The sequence below is a fragment of the Paroedura picta genome, chromosome 11 (genome assembly GCF_049243985.1).
Source record: "Paroedura picta isolate Pp20150507F chromosome 11, Ppicta_v3.0, whole genome shotgun sequence".
NCBI classification, from domain to species: domain Eukaryota; kingdom Metazoa; phylum Chordata; class Lepidosauria; order Squamata; family Gekkonidae; genus Paroedura; species Paroedura picta.
The window spans coordinates 4,024,494-4,044,734 of NC_135379.1; the positions used below are offsets into that span (position 1 = coordinate 4,024,494).

Genomic DNA, 20,241 nt, shown 5'->3' on the forward strand with positions numbered 1-20,241 from the left:
TCCCCTCCCCCTGTGGTTACAGCTTTAGAGGAAGTATGGCTTTCCTGTCACTTCTGTGGAATGCAAAAAAGCCATTTACTGTTGTTTGCACATGAACCGTGCGCATGAAGCGCATGGGCAAAGAAACTCCAAAGCAGAGTGTGGGAAGGAACCCTCCGGCCAAAGTTCCCAGTGGGTGCTTATAGAAAGAAAGGGAGAGAAAACATGACAGTTGGAATAATACATCTCTCTCTCTCTTGGCTTTACCCAGGCCTGATTTGGAATTTCCATAGAGCTGTTAGAGAAGAGCACGTATCCAGAATGTGCCAAGAGGCTAGAGCAGGAATCCTGATGGGCTTTGTCCTGACTCAACCTCACTCTGCAACACCTTAAAGCAGGGGTAGTCAGACTGCGGCCCTCCAGATGTCCATGGACTACAATTCCCAGAAGCCCCTGCCAGCGAATGCTGGCAGGGGCTGCTGGGAATTGTAGTCCATGGACATCTGGAGGGCCGCAGTTTGACTACCCCTGCCTTAAAGGGTCAGGCCCTCTCCCACCAGCCTTGCTACTCCAGGTCTGCAGAGCTCGACAACACTGCAGGGGGGTCGTCATTGTAATCTTTTCAGTATTAGCCCCCAGCTCTGCAATACAGGGACGTGGGGGGTTTGTTCCCCAAACACGCCCAACTGTAATACCTGAAGAAGCCACGGGTTACAACCAAACTGTAATATGGGGATTAAAAGGGAAGGGGGGGGGGATGTTCAAGGACATAAAACAACTCCCGGTTTTGTCCACAGTCAGGAAGCCTTGAACCTGAAGGACCTTTCCTTCTTTGGAAAGAAGTTTCCTTCTTTTTGTGTGCCTGCAAGAAGCGTAAGGTTTTGGTTATCACCTTTAAGGCCATACATGGTCCTGGGTCCAGTGTATCTGAGAAACCGCCTCCCTGTCTGTACCCCCCAAGAGCTTTACGCTCCGCCACCTCCAACTGGCTGCGGATCCCTGACCCCAAAGAAGCACAGTGGACCTCAACAAGGGCCAGAGCCTTCTCGGTCCTGGCCCCCACCTGGTGGAACGAGCTCCCAGAGGAGATCAGGGCCCTGCCCAAACTTCCACAGGGCCTGCAAAAGGGAGCTCCTTCACCAGGCATTCGCTTGAGGCTGACCAACTCAGAACATCTGCTGGTCCCCCCCCAGATGCCCCCTTCCATGACCGAACAATCCGATATGTCAGTGCTGTTGTTCTGTTGAAATGCTATGTTATGTTACGATTGTTTTTTATAATGTTCTATGTAACTATTTTTTACAACATTCTATGTAAACCGCCCAGAGCCGTATGGAAGGACGGTATTAAAAAATCCAAATAAATATATATATAAATAATAAATAGACTTTGTTTAAAGTAACCACACCAGTGGGCTTGGAGGTGCACAATCACACTTCCCTCCGATGGGTGAAGTCTCACATTTCAAACCGAAAGAAAATTTTGGAGTCCACGGGCACCTTGAAGATCAACAGCGTCCTAGTCAAGGAATGAGCTTCCGCACGTTTGCTCTCATACGATGGCGTAGAATGGAAGTAAAGATCTCTGGAATCCTTCTTGTTCATTTGAAATGGATGGGCTAAGGGCTTCAAAAACAGATCTAAGTATTTTTCTGGAGGTTCCAAGGCTGAGCCCAGACCAAGAAAATTGGACACGCCAGAGGTTGTGAGTATTGGACAGAATATAAAATATAGAAGAAGAAGAGTTGGTTCTTATATGCCGCTTTTCCCTACCCGAAGGAGGCTCAAAGCGGCTTCCAGTCGCCTTCCCCTTCCTCTCCCCACAACAGACACCCTGTGGGGTGGGTGAGCCTGAGAGAGCCCTGATATCACTGCTCAGTCAGAACAGCTTTATCAGTGCCATGGCGAGCCCAAGGTCACCCAGCTGGTTGCATGTGGGGGAGCGCAGAATCGAACCCGGCATGCCAGATTAGAAGTCCGCACTCCTAACCACTACACCAAACTGGCTCTTATAAAGAGATTCTAGAATACAGGGATTCTAGGGTATAAATTGATACGGTAATTTGCAGTTTGATGGGTAACGTAACCCCATGATAAATCCTCTTGGAGGCTACCTCTTCCTTTGTCTTTGATCTTGTTTATGGAATGAAAGGAATCAGTTGATACTTACCGGGGAAATAGAAGCGGTAAATTAATGTATAGCATAATGAGAATCTTTGACAGATTCCAGAGACAAACAGGAATAAACAAGCTGGATTCACTTCCAGGAGATTGAATTCCGGGGGAAACACAGTGAGGTCAATAAATATCCCAAAACAACTTTTCTGTGGCTTTCTGTCTCTGTTATAAAAATAACAAAGTACATTATAACAAGAAAAAAAGTCAAAACAGGAGATTTATTCACCTTGTCCCCTGGAATTCAATACACTCCCATTCTGTGCCATTGTATCCGAAGAAGGGTTCGTGCACACAAAAGCTCAGACCTTCCTTGTGTTTATGGTATCCCCTGGGTTACCTGCAGAAAGAATTTCTTTGCGCAAGCATGGGACCAACGCCGTGCCTCAAGGAGGCCTTTGAACACGGCCATGTTTGCGAGTCTGTTTTTGTGACCACAGCCAACCTGATAAATAGGACAGGAACTCTGACAAGGGACCTTATGTCCTTAGCTCTGGAGCTGACTCAGCACAAACCTTCTTGCGTCTCAGATTCAGCAGGAACTGGAGTTCCTGGAGAAGTGGACACAGTTATATGTCGTTTGGTTGGTCCTATAAAATGTGGGTTGCGTTCTTTGTTTCGTTGCTGTTCGTCTGGATTTTAGACCTGCACGGCTCCGAATGACATCTTTTCTCTGCCTGTCCAAAAGTTCTTAAAGTCAGAGAAACTTTTGCAGGGTGAAAAATATCACTCTGCCAAGAAAATTACAGCCTTAACTTTCCCAGCAGGGAATCTGTTAAAATCTCAAGGTCTTCTTTTGAGCCGGTGTTGTCAATGGCAAGGAAGGTGAGTTTTTATACCCCGTTTTTCACTGCCTGAAGGAGTCTCAAAGCAGCTCACAATCACCTTTTTCTTCCTCTCCCCACAACAAACACCCTGGCAGGTAAGTGAGGCTGAGAGAGCTCTAAGAAAAATGCTCTGGGAGAACAGCTCTAACAGGACTGTGACTAGACCAAGGTCTCTCACCTGACTGTATGTGGAGGAGTGGGGAGTCAAACCCGGCTCTCCAGATTAGAGGCTGCCACTCTTAACCACTACACCAAGCTGGTTCTAAGGGAAGTCAATGGTTCAACTCTGTGCTCTAACCTCTGAGTTTTAATTCTCCCGGGCTTCTAATTAAAGGCTTGATCCGTTAATGCTATTTGAGGATACAAACTCATTTGAGGCTTCCAGTGATCTGTTTTTATGGTCTATGTCAGATGTCCCCAATCTCTTTGAGCTTGCAGATGCCTTGGAAATTCTGAGACAGAATAGGAAGCAAAGCCACAAAATGGCTGCCACAGGAGGCGGAGCCAGCCACAAAATGGCTGCCACAACTTACCTTTAGTCACCAAATAAAACTCCTGATGCTGTGATTACAGCTGCCACCAAAGCAAGGTTGGAAAGGTTTAATGCTTCTCTTTTCTTTCTTGCGTTTAGGGTCCCGGTTACCTCCCTCCGAGGGCTGGCCACTGGGGGAGGGGATAATCTCCCCTCAAGAGAGGCTTAACGGGTTGTCATTTAACAGGTGATGTAACCAGGCCCTGAAAAGCTACAGCTGCTCATTTCTGCCCATGAAGCCTCTATTAAAGGGGCATTACAGTTTTTTCCAAACCTGTTGGCAAACCCCTCCCCCAAATACAAATGGCTTTGAATAAAAGTGTGAAAGTTATACAGATCAGCTGTATCTTTTACAGTTCTGTGCTGACCTACGTATTTCTTGTTCTTTTAACCTATACTCTGCTTTTCTCTCCAAGAAGCCAGTGTTGTCCCACAATGGTATTCTTCCCTTGTTAACTGTATCTTCTTAATAATAACAGGGCTAGTGGAAGCCGTAGCTCTAATTTGGAGAGCTGAGTGTGATTCCCTTCTGCTCCACATGCAACCAGCTGGGTGACCTTGGGTTAGTCAAAGTCCTACTAGAGCTGTTCCCACTGAAGAAGAGGAAGAGTTGGTTCTTATATGCCGCTTTTCTCTACCTGAAGGAGTCTCAAAGGGGCTTACATTCGCCTTCCCTTTCCTCTCCCCACAACAGACACCCTGTAGGGTGGGTGAGGCTGAGAGAGCCCAGATATTACTGCTCAGTCAGAACACCTTTACCAGTGCTGTGACTACCCCAAGGTCACCCAGCTGGCTGCATGTGGGGGAACGTGGACTCAAACCCGGTTCGCCAGATTAGAAGTCTGTGCTCCTAACCACTACACCAAGCCGGCTCTCTCAGAGCAGTTCTGTCATAGCTCTCTCAGTCTCAACCAGCTCACAGGGTATCTGTTGTGGGGAGAGGAAGGGAAAGAGATTGTAAGCCGCCTTGAGACTCCTTCAGGCAGTGAAAAGCAGGGTATAAAAAAGACTCTTCTTCCTTCAGACAGCCTTTGTCTGTTTTGGAAATGGGCTGCTAACAAATTTTTCATGTCATTTCAGAGACAACCATTTTAGCCACTGTTAGCCCTCCCTCTTTCCTACCCTCCCTGGCAGGACAGTACACAGAGGAAATCAGATATCAAAGGCTGCATTCAGCACCAGTTCCAGCTTCAAGGGTCGCCCCATGTAGAACACATTACAGTAGTCCAGTCTGGAGGTTACCCAATTCAAATAGGTCATTCAGCCAAACCCACATATGTCTCTCTACGTTTCTTGAATGACAGGCAGGATGAAAAGACATAAGTGTCACATTGTCCATGGTTACTTGACCGGGGCTGCTGACCGCCAAGTGGCGGCATGGTGACATTACGCCCGCCAAGTGGGGGAAGGTCCCTCCCCAGATGCCACCCCCTCCCCAATCTCCAGGACTTTCTCAACGCAGAATTAGCAACCCACAGGCGAGCATTTTGGCCTCAGCCAGTGCCCCGTTTAAATCAGGCCCCAGTTCTTTCGCCCCCGAGGAGGAAACGAGGCCATATGGCTCCCGAGATAAGCAATTTACGCTCTCTGGCTGTCGAACGGCCTGGGCCACTTTCCATGCGAGGCCCTTTATGAAGCGAAAACTGTGCATAAGCGGCTGGTCGGCTTGTGATTGTTTCTGAGATTTTCCGCCCCTCGGCTCGGTCCCTCCCCACTCTGTGCAGAGGAAAAACGGCACATTTCCTGCAAGGAGATAATTTTAAAGCTGGGGAGGGGAGGGGAGGGGGGGAGTTGTTGGTTGGTCTTGGCCAGTTGGTTGTAAACGGGTCAGGAGCTTTAATTAGCATGCGGTGGATTGCAAAGGAGTTGGCGTCCAGGCCTGGAGGAGGTTGTGCAACAGCAAGAACTGGGGAGAGGGATTATAATGATACCACAAATTCACGGCCGGGCTGGTTTCACTTTTAAAGCTCAAGGCCTGGTCTCTGTTTGGCAGCAAGAAATGTACACCTTTAAATAGAGGCCTGCCCCAATCAGTGAAATATGGGGGGATAATTTAATGGGGCAAGTGGGGTGGGGGTGCATTTAGAGTTCTCAGTCTCCAAATGGGGCCTAGAGATCTCCCAGAACTCCAGCTGATTTTCAGAGGACAGAGACCAGTTCCTCTGAAGAAAATGGACACTATAGGGCAGGGGTAGTCAAACTGCGGCCCTCCAGATGTCCATGGACTACAATTCCCAGGAGCCCCCTGCCAGCGAATGCTGGCAGGGGGCTCCTGGGAATTGTAGTCCTTGGACATCTGGAGGGCCGCAGTTTGACTATCCCTGCTATAGGGCAAACTCTATGATGGGGTCTGTGAATATTTAGAACGGGTGGGCAGATTTGGGATTCTGACTCAGTGCCAGGTCCCTCCTGGCAACTGGCAAGGGATGGAGGGGGGTTTATTGGCAGAAGTGGCTGCCATTGCACAGGACGTGAAATCATCACACCAGGGACTTCCGGGGGACACTCTGGTATTTGGGCAAAAGCTATGTGGTGAAAGCAGCTTCATCCATAGAGTTTTTGCCCAAATACCAGTGCAGGGTCTGGAAGTCACTATTGTGATGATGTCATTTCATGTGCGACACGAGTGACATGGCCTGGGCCTTCTTCTTTTTACTGTTAAGCCCCCCACTGCCCAGCTGTTTGGTGACGGGGGGGGGCAGGGCTTGGTGGCATTCCAGGGGATCCCCAGGTCCCCCCTGGAGGCTGGCATCCTTGTTAAGGGAAGGGAGAGAACGGTTCCGGTTGGCAGCAATGGATAGGACCTACTGTGATGGCTTTGAGCTACATGTAGAATGGTACCGACTAGATATCAGGGGGAAAATTCACAGTCTGAAAAGTTCAGCAGTGGAATGAGCTGGCCAAGGAGGTGGGGGGCTCCCCCTCACTGGCCATCTCCAAGCAGCGGCTGGACAGAGACTTTTCCTGGATGCTTGAGGCTGATCCTGTATTGAGCAGGGAGTGGGACTAGATGGCCTGTGTGGCCCCTTCCCACTCTAGGATTCTCTGTTTCTACTATTGATCAAAAAAGAGATTTGAGTTTTAAAAAGGGCATGGGAAAGAATTGACAACCTATTAAGTATCCTTCAGCGCCACCTACTGATTCTTTAGCCTTTGACAACTTTGTTTTTCTTGGGAGCCCTTGTGAGATTTCCCTGGCTGCATTGGTTCTGCTACAAATTAACTTCCCTAAATGGCAAAGTGGATTCTGCATGTTTCCCACATACCCTCCAGAATGTTGAACAGGGGCCATACTTCCAGCCAGGCAAAGGGCTCCGTTATCTCCTTTCCCCGATGAGGCTCTGGCATAGACTTCCTCCCCTTTGCCACTGTCAGAACAAAGTTTGAGTCCAGAGGCACCTTTAAGAAAGCAAAGATTAATTCTGTGCATAAGCTTTTGTGTGCATGTATCAGCTGAAGCGTACATACACAAAAAAAACCCCTTTTGCTGTGTACATTGCAAGGGGTTGTATTTTTAAGAGCCCTTTGGTAGGACCTAGATTTATGTGGGTTCTCTTGTTGGGCCATGCTCCTACACGGAGTCCCACTGTTGAAAACTGCACTTAGAATCCTATGGCCATCTAGTCCAACCATCTAGTTGTCACTTGGAGGAGGGCAGGAGGCTGTTCCCGTTAGCTGCAGAGGAAAGGACACACAGTAATGGGTTTAAACTACAAGTACAATGATATAGGCTAGATATCAGTAAAAAAAATTTCACAGAGAGTAGTTCAGCAGTGGAATAGGCTGCCTAAGGAGGTGGTGAGCTCCCCCTCACTGGCAGTCTTCAAGCAAAGGTTGGATACACACCTTTCTTGGATGCTTTAGGATGCTTTGGGCTGATCCTGCGTTGAGCAGGGGGTTGGACTAGATGGCCTCTATGGCCCCTTCCAACTCTATGATTCTATGATTCTACATCTGTTAGTCAAGTATTATTGCCTTCTCCATAGCACTCAACTAGCCTTTGTAGAAAACATTATTCTGGTTAGGGTTGATCTGATCTGGAAATACCTGGAGATTTTGGAGGTAGAGCCTGAAGAAGGGGAGGTCTGGTGAAGGGTGCAATGCTGCCAACGAAAACTGCTCCCTGCTCTCCTCCAAGGGACAGCCTTTCCAAGACTTCAAGAGAGCCCCCCTGCCCCTCTCACCCTCCCCTTGCCCAAGCTGAACATTCTCAGGTTTCTCAGCCTTTCCTTGTAGGCTCGGTCCCCAGGCCTCAGATTATCCTCTGGTGTACTCAGATATGATCAAAAGCAATTTACACGATCACATGGGATTCCTTTCTCCCAAGACGTCACAACAGTCAGGCTGTTTGTGACACCTGAGATTGCCTTTCAGATATTACATTTGCCCCCATAGGGGCAATCTGCAGGAAGACATGCCAGACGTAGCCCAAAACAATATCTAACCGACCACTAGAGGAGGCAAAACATGCAAAGAAACAAGCAAGGAAAATGAGAACTTGGAAAACCCCATAAGTACTTTGGATCTAGGGGGGAAACTGAAATTGGCAAAGAGGGCAGCGTTGGGTTTATGTAAGTCATCTGGAAGGTGTTTTCTCCTAGCAGGAATTAATGCTGTTTGGGAAGATCAATTCAGGATAGAAAAACAGGGCAAGGGGAAAGAGTTAAATTGTAATCTGTAAAAAAGGGGAAGAAACAGGGGGAGAGGATGGCAGAACAGCTCAGAAAGTGTCATTTCCATAAACACTCGAACACAGAAAGACAACACAAAAACGAAGTGTTCTTTTGACCATATCAGGATGTTTTATTTATATGGAACAATTCTGAACTTAGATTGCAGTCGAAGCCAGGGCAAGAGCCAGCCAGCCAGCCAGCTTGTAAAATAAAACGATTAGCGCCCTGCCAGACAATAGGAGCATGGTCAGAAATTTAAAAATAGCTCTGGGGCAAATAGGAAGGCCAGTAATCAACAGGAACAGAGGAAATACCGTTTTCTTTCTTTCTTTCTTTGAAAAAAGTGCTTGTTTACGCTTGGCAACATTTTCCGAGATTGTGGAAATTACGGCACAATCTTAAAAACGCTTTCCTGGGAGTAAGTCCACTTGAATAGATTCAGGGAGGATTCCGAGTAGACCTATTTAGGATTGTGCTCTTAGTTATATACAATATTGCAGTAATCTCTCTTCCTTTAAATTATATACTTAGGATGCAATTAGTCAGGATTTTTCTCTGAAAAAACCCATGAATTCTTTCTCTTTTGCCTTATGATTCGGTTATGGGCCCAGGGATTATACTGGATCCAACATTACCACTGGAGAAGCAAGTTAATGGGGTTGTGGGCAAAGAAAAACCTTTCTCCCAACCTTGCTTAGCCCGGAAGATGGCTTGACATGGCATTTCGCTACTCACTGCACCATAAGCAAAATCATTACAACAGAATACCGTGAGAGGGAAGGCAGGAAGGGATGGACTGGTGATTAGCTCCAGTGGGCCTTCCATCCTTCCAGGACCAGGGTAATGCTGAAAGCCGCTTTGGGGTCGGGGAGGAATTCTCCTCCAGGCCAGATTGGCCCAGGGATCCTGGAGGGTTTTTTAAAATCTTCTGCTAGGCATAAAGAGCAGAGGTCATTGGGAGAGTGGGAGGGGGGGGTTAGCTGTGAATGTGCTGCATTGTGCAGGGGGTTAGACTAGATGACCTTTGTGATCACTTCCAACTGTGTTTTGATGTTAAAATGTTGTTAGATAAATTAAGAGACCCAGGACAGTACTCTTCCTCTGCTGGGAACAGAGCACCCAAGCACACATATGAATGGCTCAGGAAAGCCAGCTGTGCTACACTTAAGTCCCCCCTACTTAAATATAAGGTCCTTTTTGCAGTGATAGACTGAAGAGGCAGGGATGGGGGCAGCAACTACCCGACCCAGCGCTTTCCCCAATCTTCCTGGTTGTGCTTCTTCTAAGGTCTCTCTCTCCCCCCCCCCCCCCCCCGTGTGTGAGTGTGTGTGTGATGTCGCCAGCAGTTACAGCAACTGGCTGTTCTCGGTGGAGCTGGCAAAGGCCCAGGAAGAAACAGGAAGTGGGTTGTGTTAAAACAAGGCTCAGATGACAGTGACGACACAAGCCCCGGCTTCCGTGTTCTGCCTCCTCCTTGCTGTTTCGAGGGCTCTGAGAAGCACGGCCAGAGGAAATCTGCACGGTCGGCCCCTTCATAGGGGCAGTCCTCACGTCACCCTCCAGAAGTTGGGGCAGGGTTGCAAACAGGTTAGGTGGCCATTTATCGGGCACGACGAATAAAGCGAAAAGGTGAACAACCTAGAGAGCTTCTCCAGCAGGCATTTGGTTGAGGTTGTCCAAAACTAAACAACATCTACTGGGCCCCGATCCTCCCTCCCTTGAACCCACACGACAGATTGGACCAACTGCAGGCCTGTTAGATTGTTCACTATGTTAGAATGTTATTTCTATGGTTATTGTTATTACGGTTACTTTTCATTCATTATAATCAGTGAGTTTGATGTATTGCTCTGTTACGTTCCCTGAGCCTTAGGGGAGGGTGGTATACAAATAAATAAATAAATAAATAGACAGAGCCCATAGGCTAATCACTGAAATTACATAACAGGCTAGACCCTCAAACAGGCCTTCCTCAGAGGTCTAATCCTCAACGCACATGTGATACAGTAGAGAATGCAGGTAGCAGCCAGCAAGTTTAATTCTCCCATCTGTAAAAAAACTGAAAAAAAGAATTGTTCTATGCAGACATGAATCAAAACAGAGCAGAGACACAAGGCTTGCTGGGCGATCTTAAGCCAGTCACCATTCTCTCAGAGCTCTCTCAGCCTCACCGACCTCACAGGGTGAGGAACGGAAGGCAATTGGAAGCCTCCTTGGGTAGTGAAAAGTGAGGTATAAAACCTAATATAGGTCTATGGTTTTGTTTGTGTGCACTAGGGTTGCCAACGGCCAGGAGGGGCCTGGAGGCCTCATGGAATGACAAGGCACAGATCCGTTCTACTGGAGCAAGCGGCTGCTTTGTAGTGTGAACTTTATGACATTTTCACTTGATCGGGTCCCTTCCAAAATCTACACCCGCCCCCCCCCCCCAAATCTGCCTGCGCAGGACAGTTTGTACCCCCAGAATTCCACTTCGGACCAAGCGCGAGGCGATGGGCCTGGGTCGGACTGGACGTATGCCGGCCTGCCGGTGCCCCTGGGCGCGCCGCGGCCTCTGCCGCTCCGGACCAGCTGCGAAGCGCGGGGCTCGTCCTCGACGGCTGCCCCCCCCCCCGCCTGGCACTCCGCTGGTCGGCGCCGGAGGGCGGCCACATCCCGTCGTGGCGAGTGAGCCCGCAGCGGGCCGGGCGGAGAACCCCGCGGGCGGCCAGGGGGGCGCTCCGGGACCCGACGGCTGCTCGGGGCGGGCGGCTGCGCGGAGGGCCGGCCCAGGCGGGCGGGGAGGCGGGCGGACTTCCGCGGGGCGGTGGCGGCGGCGGCGCGTCTCCTCCCTCCCCTCCCCTTCCCGTGTGGTCTGGCGGCCGTCGGGGCCATGGCGGGCGAGGCGTCGGGCTCGGAGGTGCCGCTGGCGGCGCTCAACTACGCGGTGCGGCGGCGGCTGGCGCTCTACCTGAACCCGCGGGCGCCCGTGGCGGCGGACTGGACGGCGCTGGCCGAGCGGCTGGGCTACGAGTGGCTGGAGATCCGCAGCCTCGAGGGCGAGGCCGACCCCACCGGCCGCCTCCTGCGCGACTGGCCCGCCCGCGCCCGCGCCCCCGACCGCGCCACCGTCGGCCGCCTCCTCCAGCTCCTGCGCGACCTCCAGCGCCACGACGTCCTCGCCGACCTCGGGCCCAGCATCGGTGAGCCTCCCGGGCCGGGCGGGAGGACGGGCGGGGGAGCCCCCGGAAGGACCCGCGCGACTCCGGCCCGCAGAGCTGTGCCCCTGGAGAGAGGGATGCCAAACTCTTGGCACTGGGGGGTTGGGGGGGGGGCGGCACAATGGGAGTGCTTCTGGAGATCTGGCCTTGCAGGTGGACCTCCTGATGGGGAGTTGGCTCAGAGCGGTTCCAGGAAGCGATGCCCCTGCTGATTGCCAGGGATGCTTCCTGTGGGCACACCCCAAAATGGCTTAAGGAGCAGCCCTGATTCTCTCTCTCTCTCTCTCTCTCTCTCTCTCTCTGCACACAACTCATGCAGAGGAGGACTGCAAAAAGTACCTGGAGAGGAAACGCCAGGAGGCGGAGCAGCCCGTTCAGGTGCCTGCGGTGGACAGCAGCGAGCCGAGGACCCGGGAACGGCAGGGCATCACCATCCGCGACGACCCCCTGGGTAAGAGGACCGTGAGGGATGAGCGCTTCGGGTGGGAGAGGTCTCTCTAAGGCACAGCTCTTGAGGGAGTTACCTTTTTTGTGCCTAGGGCTCCTGTGCCTTCAGCAGCTGCAGGAGGGTAAACAATTCAACAGGTGAAGCTCGCCTCTTCCCCCCCCAGTTGTATCAGCACGCATTGCATGCGTTGAATTTGCCTGCTGTGTACGTGATAAGGAACTCGCTCGCTGCTGGTGGACTTCTCTATCTGACCCGCTGGGCTTCCTGTTTGCATGTTCTGCATTTGGACTGAGTGAGGCCTCTGGGCCTCTGTATTCCTTCTCAGTGGGAGGGCATGCACTGCCTGCAGGAGGCCCCACATTCAGTGCCCGGCATCTCCAGCTAAACCAGTGGTTCTCCACCTTCCTAATGCCGCAACCCTCGAATCCAGTTCCTCCTGTTGTGGTGACCCCCAACCATAAAACTATGCAAGGGTTCTTTCACAGAAATGACACCGAAACTGACCAGGGTTGTGAAGATCCATTGTTCGTGATTGTATAGAAATTGTTTTTTTCCTCAGGGTTTCTCAGTTCAGCTCTGCCTCTTGTCCCACCATGCCGATCGCACTCTTTTCCGCTGCTCCAGACTGATGAACGCTCTCTCTCTCTCTACCCTGCAAGGCTGTTGTGTAGATAGTGCCCCCCATGGCCAAGCTGCTTGTCCTGCCGCGATCCCTGTGAAAAGGTCGTTCGACCCCCAAAGGGGTCCTGACCCCCATGTTGAGAACCACTGAGCTAAACGGATCTCAGAGCTGAAGAAGAGCTGGTTTTTCAGACGAGTCTCAAATGGGCTTACAGACACCTTTCCCTTCCTCTCCCCACAACAGACACCCCAGAAGGGCCTGAGAATGCTCTGAGAGAACTGCTCTGCTAGAACAGCCCTAAGAGAACTGGGACTAGCCCAAGATCACCCAGCTGGCTGCATGTGGAGGAGCAGGGAATCAACCCTGGCTCACCAGATTAGAGCCCACTGCTTTTAACCACAACCCAAAGCCGGGAGAGCCAACTGGCTGCCCAAGGAGCATCTTGGGACATTGGTCAAGCTGCCACGGCATGAGCCAGAGGCGAACATGACCCAGGCAAGGAACAAAGTGGGTGGAGCAAGTCTACTGCAACACTCTGTTTTTGATTCACCGATTTCCTTTTGCAGGGCTAACGCCGGAGCTCTTTGACGCCTTCATCTGTTACTGTCAGAAGGACATTGAGTTTGTGCAGGAGATGATCCAGGAGCTGGAGCAGACGGAGCACAAACTGAAGCTCTGCGTCTTTGACCGGGACGTCCTGCCGGGGACGTGCGTGTGGACCATCACCAGTGAGCTGATCGAGAAGCGGTGAGTGGCGGAAGGCGGGCCAGAGAGGCTGGTGTGGATGGAAGGGGGGGGGGAGAGGACTGCGGCCGAGGAAAAGCCCGGTGCCAAGTAGAGGCAAAGGGAGTCTGAACTTGCCAAGACTGAGAGGGAGAAGATCTCGGTTTAGAAAAGAAAAGACAGAGAGAGGACATGAGATAGAGGTTCATAAAATTATGGGTGGGCTGGAGAGAGTTGACAAAGAGAACTTTTCCTCCCTCTCCCAAAAGACTAGAACTCGACACCCAGTTCCACTGATGGGCAGTAGGCTCAGGATGGACCAAAGGAAAAGGTGATTGTAAGCCACTTGGGACTCCTTAAGATAGAGAAAAGACAACTCTTTTCCCTCTTCCTCTTCTTCTTCCCGCATAGTCTGTACAGCCATGCTGTTATATATCCATGTGGATTCTCTGGTCCATCCCTGAAAGTATGTTGGGAGAGAGCCAATGTGGTGTAGTAGTTAAGAATCTCCCCCCCCCTGCCAATCCCAGTTCTCTCCAAACCCTCTCAGCTCCACCTGCCTGATTTTGTGGGGAGAAGGCAATGGTAAGCCATTTTGAGGCTCCTGAGGGCAGAGAAAAGCAGGCTATAAAACCTCTCTCTTCTTCTTCTAAGCTTTTAAAAAACCCAGGGCCAGGCTGCTGTAGATCAGGGGGAGGGACATTTTAGACATTTTCCCTGGTGGCTTCTGAATTTGGGTATTTGAGACTCATCTCCAGGCCCCCCTCTGCTGAGTGACCCAATCACAAACTCTTAACTTCTCCCTCCCTTCCCTCTCTAACTCCAGGTGCAGGAGAATGGTGGTGGTCATTTCCGACGACTACCTTGATAGCGAAGAATGCGATTTCCAGACCAAGTTTGCCCTCAGTCTCTCCCCCGGTAAGATCATCAGATTGCCGCTTCCCTTGTGCCCTGGGAGGGTTTCTGTGGACCACAGTTCAGTCCCAGGAGATGGAAGAAGGTGTTGTGCTCAGAGCTTTCCTGGTCCGCTGACACGACCGGGGCTTGCAGCTGGCGTTTCCTTCTCTTGTCTCGGCTGACCGAATTCCAAGCGTCTGTTAGCATTAATCGGTATTCATGAATGACACACGCTGCGCCTCAGGAGAACCTGCCCCACCTTGGCTGAATGCCACATTGGTCAGACCACTCTTGGAGTCCTGTGTGCAGTTCTGGGGGGCTCCCTTCAACAAGGAGGTGGGCAAAATGGAGAGGCGGCAGAGGAGAGCGACGAGGATGATCCGGGGCTTGGGGACCGAGCCCCAGGAGGGAAGGCGGAGGGACTGGGGAATGTTCAGCCTGGAGAAGAGGAAGTGGAGAGGGGACAGGAGGGCTCTCTTGAAGTATTGGAAAGTTGTCACTTGGAGGAGGGCAGGGAAAGGTTCCTGTTGGCAGCAAAGGACAGGACCTGCAGCAGTGGGTTTAAACAAAATCAGTTAGATATCAGGAAAAATGTTTTCACAGTCTTAGTAGTCAGCAGTGGAAGGGGCTGCCTAAGGAAGAGGTGAGCTCCCCCTCACTGGTGGTCTTCAAGCAGCAGCTGGACAGATCCTTCTCCTGGATGCTTGAGGCTGATCCTGCACTGAGCAGGGGGTGGGACTAGATGGCCTCTGTGGCCCCTTCCAACTCTGTGATTCTGTTCTAGATTCAGTGCTTGTCCTGTCCATTAGAAAGGATTTCTGGTTGCGTGGCTGTGAAGGCCCCCTTGAGCTGTGGTTCTGAATCAGCAACCAGAGAGGACTCTGGACGAGTGGAAACCTTTTAAATATTATTTGCATTACTAAATATAATTAGAAACAGATGACTCAACTTGTTTTTTTTTTACTCACAGATAGTTTGTTCCAGGGGTAGTCAACCTGTGGTCCTCCAGATGTTCATGGACTACAATTCCCATGAGCCCCTGCTAGCAAATGCTGGCAGGGGCTCATGGGAATTGTAGTCCCTGGACATCTGGAGGACCACAGATTGACTACCCCTGGTCGATTCAGCAAAACATAATAGTGGGATCCAAGATGCTGCCTGACCTTTAATTTCTTTCTTATTGATAAAAGCAGTAAGTCTAGCTAACTTGACTATCTCCTAAACGTTCCTTAACCAATTTGGTTTATTTGGAAAAATACTTCCGGGTTTTCCGATGTTTCCGTTTTCCGTTGCTTGTAAGTTACTGTGTCTTCGGAGGTGTTTCTGTTCTGCGTTTCTGTTCTGTGCGTGTTTTGCTGCCTTTAGTGGTCAATTCAAGATTAGGTTGGTTTTTGCCCCCCATAAAAACCTGCACTATCGATCTGCAGGGAGATATATGGTATATAAACAGATGTAAAATCTAATTGACCACTAGAGGGGTCTAAAAGCTCATGCAAAACAAAAACCAACAGCCCTGAAAAATCAGGAACTTTCCAGTGAGGAAAATCCCCTTGTATTCCGAAAACTTAGCTAGGATCAGCTTGGCTGTTGTCCACAAGTGTTAAACTACTAATTGTGTTTTTACATCTGGCACCTTAACATAATTCAACAAAATCTCAAGGCCCTTGAGTTTGTATTGCTCCTCAGTTCTTTCAAATTGTATCAGCCACTGGCCTGATCCAGCAGGGCTGTTCTGACATCCTTATTAGGGGAAGGCCTCAGCCTCTCTGCCCTATTGTTGGTCCTCCAGAGGAATTGGTTGGCTGCTGTGTGAGGCAGGAGGCTGGACCAGGTGGACCACTGGCCTGGTCCAGCAGGGCTGTTCTTAGGTTCTTATCAGGGGAAGGCCTCAGCCTCTCTGCCCTGTTGTCCACCCTCCAGAGGCACTGGTTGGCCACCGCATGAGACAGGATGCTAGAGTGGATGGACCACTGGTCTGATCTAGCAGGGCTGGATTAGATGATTCTGGATTAGATGATGATTTGCATTTCTAGGCTGCTCCTCTCTGGCAACAGTCTCGGGGGGGACTGACTGGCAACAGTCTGATCCATCCGGGCTCTCCTTGTGTCTGTGTGAAGGGGCTGGGGAGACCACAACCCTTGCTGCAATCTCCCTGGATCCCGATCCCACAACTGGCTTTCTCTCTTGTTCAGGGGCTCGCATGAAGCGCCTCATTCCCGTGAAGTGCAAGCCCATGACGAAGAAGTTCCCGAGCATCTTGAAGTTCATCACGGTCTGTGACTACACCAACCAGCACACTCAGAAATGGTTCTGGATACGACTGGCCAAATCCCTCTTACTCCCATGATGCAAAGTGGCAAGGTGAGGATGAGGGGATTCTGGGAAGGGGTCCGTGGCTCCTCCTCCTGGGGCCTTCGGCAGAAAACGGACCGGCTCGTGTCGAATTTCACGTCCCCGAACCCGCTCTATGCCTCCAAGCGTGACCCTTTCAGAAAGGAAACTCTAGGAATCAACAGCTATCGCTGCTCCTTCTGGAATACAGGCCTCCTGCTCATGCTGCCATCTTGGCTGGGAATCCGAAGGAAAGTCACGTGAGAAGGAGAGTCTTAAACAGCTGCAGCTGGTGAAACATCTCTTTGATTCTGCAAGGTGCTGGACGCTGTCTCTTCCCAAATACTGCATTTTAACACTCTTTACTGGCCTGCACAACCAATTGACCACACCCGGTGGCAGGAATGGGCCATTACCAGTTCAGAGCATTATCCATGTTTTATGGGCTGCCGGCACAGAGCTATAACGGAAAGGACCGTGCCTACGGGAATCGATAATCCTTTGGATTCTTGACCTGTTTTTTAAGGTGTCACAAATTTCTGGCTTGATGCACCTTCATTTGAGATGGGGTTCCTTAACGCAGCCGTAAATACTTGCTGGTCTATGCGTCTGCACCTCTTTGACCTTGCTGACTATGGTGGAATCCACTGAGGGTGATTTTTCACCGCTGAAGGGTTCCTTTTACAATCTTCCTGTTTACAAAAACATGCTTTCGAGGGACCTCGGGCTTCCTTCCTGGTCCCCTGTGTTCCACCGGATCCGTTCGCCCCTAGGCTGCGGGCAGGGAAAAACCCCCGCAGACCGAAAAGACAAGCCTCAGTATTGCTGGTGTAATTGGCCCCGCCAAGCTGTAATCTGAGAACTGGAGAATTGGGAGGAAGAGCCTAGTAAATAGCAGAGGGCCTTTCTTCCTTCCCAGACGCCTTTTGTGTTTCAATAAGCTGTGATGCTCAGGCTAATTAAAGAACAAAATAGTTATTTCTCTTCGTAAAGAGAGAGAGAGCTCCCTCCCTTCACAGCCCTGGGAGAGTTTCCCAAATGGGTGGGAGTTAAGTAATTTTTAATATATTTTTAAAAATTGTTAAACATTTATCGGGTGATATGACCATGTATCAGCCTTCCATCCTTCCGAGGTCGGTAAAATGAGTACCCAGCTTGCTGCTGGGGGGTAAACGGTCATGACTGGGGAAGGCACTGGCAAACCACCCCGTATTGAGTCTGCCATGAAAACGCTAGAGGGCGTCACCCCAAGGGTCAGACATGACTCGGTGCTTGCACAGGGGATACCTTTACCTTTACCTTATGACCATGTATGGTCATGTCGACCCCTCCCTCTCCCCCCAGAATGGCCAATGATGGGCCTGGGAAGGGGAGTGGCCCCAGGTGGGCGTGGCCACAGTTCTGTAACCCAACCCTGGGATGCCGCGTGACTGTGCCGCGTGACTGTGCCACTTCTGGAGTATCTCAAAGCTTGAAAAAATGTTTCAGGGGTCTCCAAATGGTGAGAATGGCTGAGCTATGCACTAGCCAAAGAAGAGAACCGAACACATGGGGTGAGAAATGTTGTAAACAGCAGTCTAGAGCAGGGGTCGTCAACCTGTGGTCCTCCAGATGTCCATGGACTACAATTCCCATGAGCCCCTGCCAGCAAATGCTGGCAGGGGCTCATGGGCATTGTAGTCCATGGACATCTGGAGGACCACAGGTTGACGACCCCTGCTCTAGAGTTTGATAAATGGCCGTATTTGAAAGAAAAGAACGCATACCACCTGGCAGAAGGAAGTTTCCTTCACTTACGCCTGTCCAAGCATTTCGCATGAGCAGGGAGTCATTTAACCAGGCTGCACTTGGCATTATTCCCAGCAAAACCAGCAGCAGGTTGAGACACCAGATTGTTAAATTCAGGGTTTATAGAACAATCGTAAGAAGAACCCTGCTGGAGTCACACAGGGGTCCATCCAGTCCAGCATCTTGTTTCACAGTTAACCGGAAGGCCAACAAACAGGGGTTCTCTCTCAGCACTGGCATTCAGAGCTACTGCTTCTGCACATGGAGGTTCCCTTTACTCAATATACTGAGTAGTCTTTGGTGGACTTCTCTTGCATGAATCGGTCTAAGGCAGCCTTTCCCAACCTGGTTTACCATTTTTGGAGGTTACAGAAAGTCAATGTAGGTTTAATTTCAATTTTGGTGTGATAACGAGTTTATGGTTTATAATCCGGTGGGCTGGAAATGGGATGGGACTAAAGGATCTGTTCTTTGGTTTATTTTTCTTTCCCTGGGGTAAAATTTTAAAATAAAAAAATAATTTTTAAAAAGCATTATACACACGCGCACACACACACACACACACACACACAGCCCCGAAAGGGAAAAGGAAATATGCAGAAGGACCCAAAATATAATGAATGTTGTGCAGATACATATATTTCTGGTAGGGTTCCAAAGTCACACTTGGGAAATACCTGAAGATTCGGTGGGCGGAGCCTGGGGTGGGCGAGGTTTGGAGAGGGGAGGGTCCTCGCTAGAGGATGATGCCATAATTCTGAGAGATCTCCGGCTCCCACCTGGTGGTTGGCAACCCTGGCCTTCACTCATTTACCTACCGCCCCCCACCGCCACTCAATGAATTAATCTCTAGCTATAAGGACCCACCATTATATCCTGCCCAGGGCTTGTCCTCATCAGACATCAGACAAAAGTTAGCCGGACCACGGATCTTGGCTAGCCATCTCCAGGTTGGAAAATACCTGGAGATTCTGGGGGCGGAGCCTAAGGGAGGCGGGGTCTGGGGCATAACACCATAGAGTTCAGTGTTCAGAGCAGCCGTTTTCTCCAGAGGATCTGACCTCTGTAACCTGGAGATCAGCCGTAATAGCAGGAGCGCTCCAGGTGCCACCTTGAGATTGGCAATGCCGGACAGATCGGATCTCTCGTAGAACTGCTTCGGTTCTCCAGCGCTAAGCAGAGGAGGGTCCCCTGTGGATTAGCGGACCCTGCAACTGTCCTTGCAACTCATCCCGTGCCGCAGTAATCCTTCCCGACCCGCCACGCTGCCCAGAAGGATTAAAAAACTGGGACCGGATTCAGTTCTGTTCACATTTTTCATGGGCATAATCCCCTCCCGAAAAAGTCTTTAAATAGTCCGATGTTCCTCGTTTCCTGGTGGTTTTTTGGCCGCAGTTCGGACTTTCATTCCACATGATTTCCTGCTTCTCTTCTGTCCGCTGCCTTTCTCTCCGCATACCGTAGGTTTGAGTCTAATCCTTCCTTGGTTTGGCGATACACAGAAACGGGCCTATTTTTAGAAACCGTCTGTCAGCAAAGTGACATTGTCTCTGGCCTTCGAGCAACAGCTACAGGAGAGGAAGGGGGCATCGGGGTGTATGCAGAGGAGGTGTCTTCTTGTTGTTGCAGGGTATTGGGCTTTTTGCTAGACATGGGTAGGGTTGCCAGTCTCCAGATAAAGCCTGGATATCTGGAATAGCCTTGCCAGGAGCACTGGCCCAGGCAGGGGGTTCCTCCACTTTTCGGATGCTCCTCGTCGCCCCAAAACTTCCCCCAACCTCCTGCCTGGAGGTTGGCAGCCCCAGGTCTCAGTGAGAAAGCAGGGCCACAGTTAAATAAACCAGGAAAGGCTACATTTGTAGAAGGTTTTTTAAATTATACTTGGAGGTAAGGCACAAGAGAGCCTCTTGTGGCGCAGAGTGATAAGACAGCCGTCTGAAAGCTTTGCCCATGAGGCTGGGAGTTCGATCCCAGCAGCCGGCTCAAGGTTGACTCAGCCTTCCATCCTTCTGAGGTCGGTAAAATGAGGACCCAGCTTGCTGGGGGG

At 50.6% G+C, this 20,241-nt stretch overlaps 2 protein-coding genes across 2 annotated transcripts in view; one reads left to right on the top strand and one right to left on the bottom strand.

Annotated features, from left to right (window-relative positions):
* The window catches only part of LOC143820236 (mitogen-activated protein kinase kinase kinase 3-like), a 70,878-nt gene extending 67,186 nt beyond the window's left edge, over positions 1–3,692 (bottom strand). Inside the window, exon 1 of the mRNA XM_077302792.1 lies at positions 3,514–3,692. The gene's annotated coding sequence lies outside the window, so the exon portion shown is untranslated. The remainder of the gene's footprint in view (positions 1–3,513) is intronic.
* A 7,167-nt stretch (positions 3,693–10,859) lies between these two features.
* On the top strand, positions 10,860–17,988 carry MYD88 (MYD88 innate immune signal transduction adaptor). Its single transcript, XM_077303536.1, is given in 6 exon segments — positions 10,860–11,367; positions 11,705–11,836; positions 13,022–13,202; positions 14,005–14,096; positions 16,268–16,372; positions 16,375–17,988. Coding segments are annotated over 6 exon segments (1,116 nt in total). The 5' UTR covers positions 10,860–11,057; the 3' UTR covers positions 16,671–17,988.
* Positions 17,989–20,241: the final 2,253 nt, after the last annotated feature.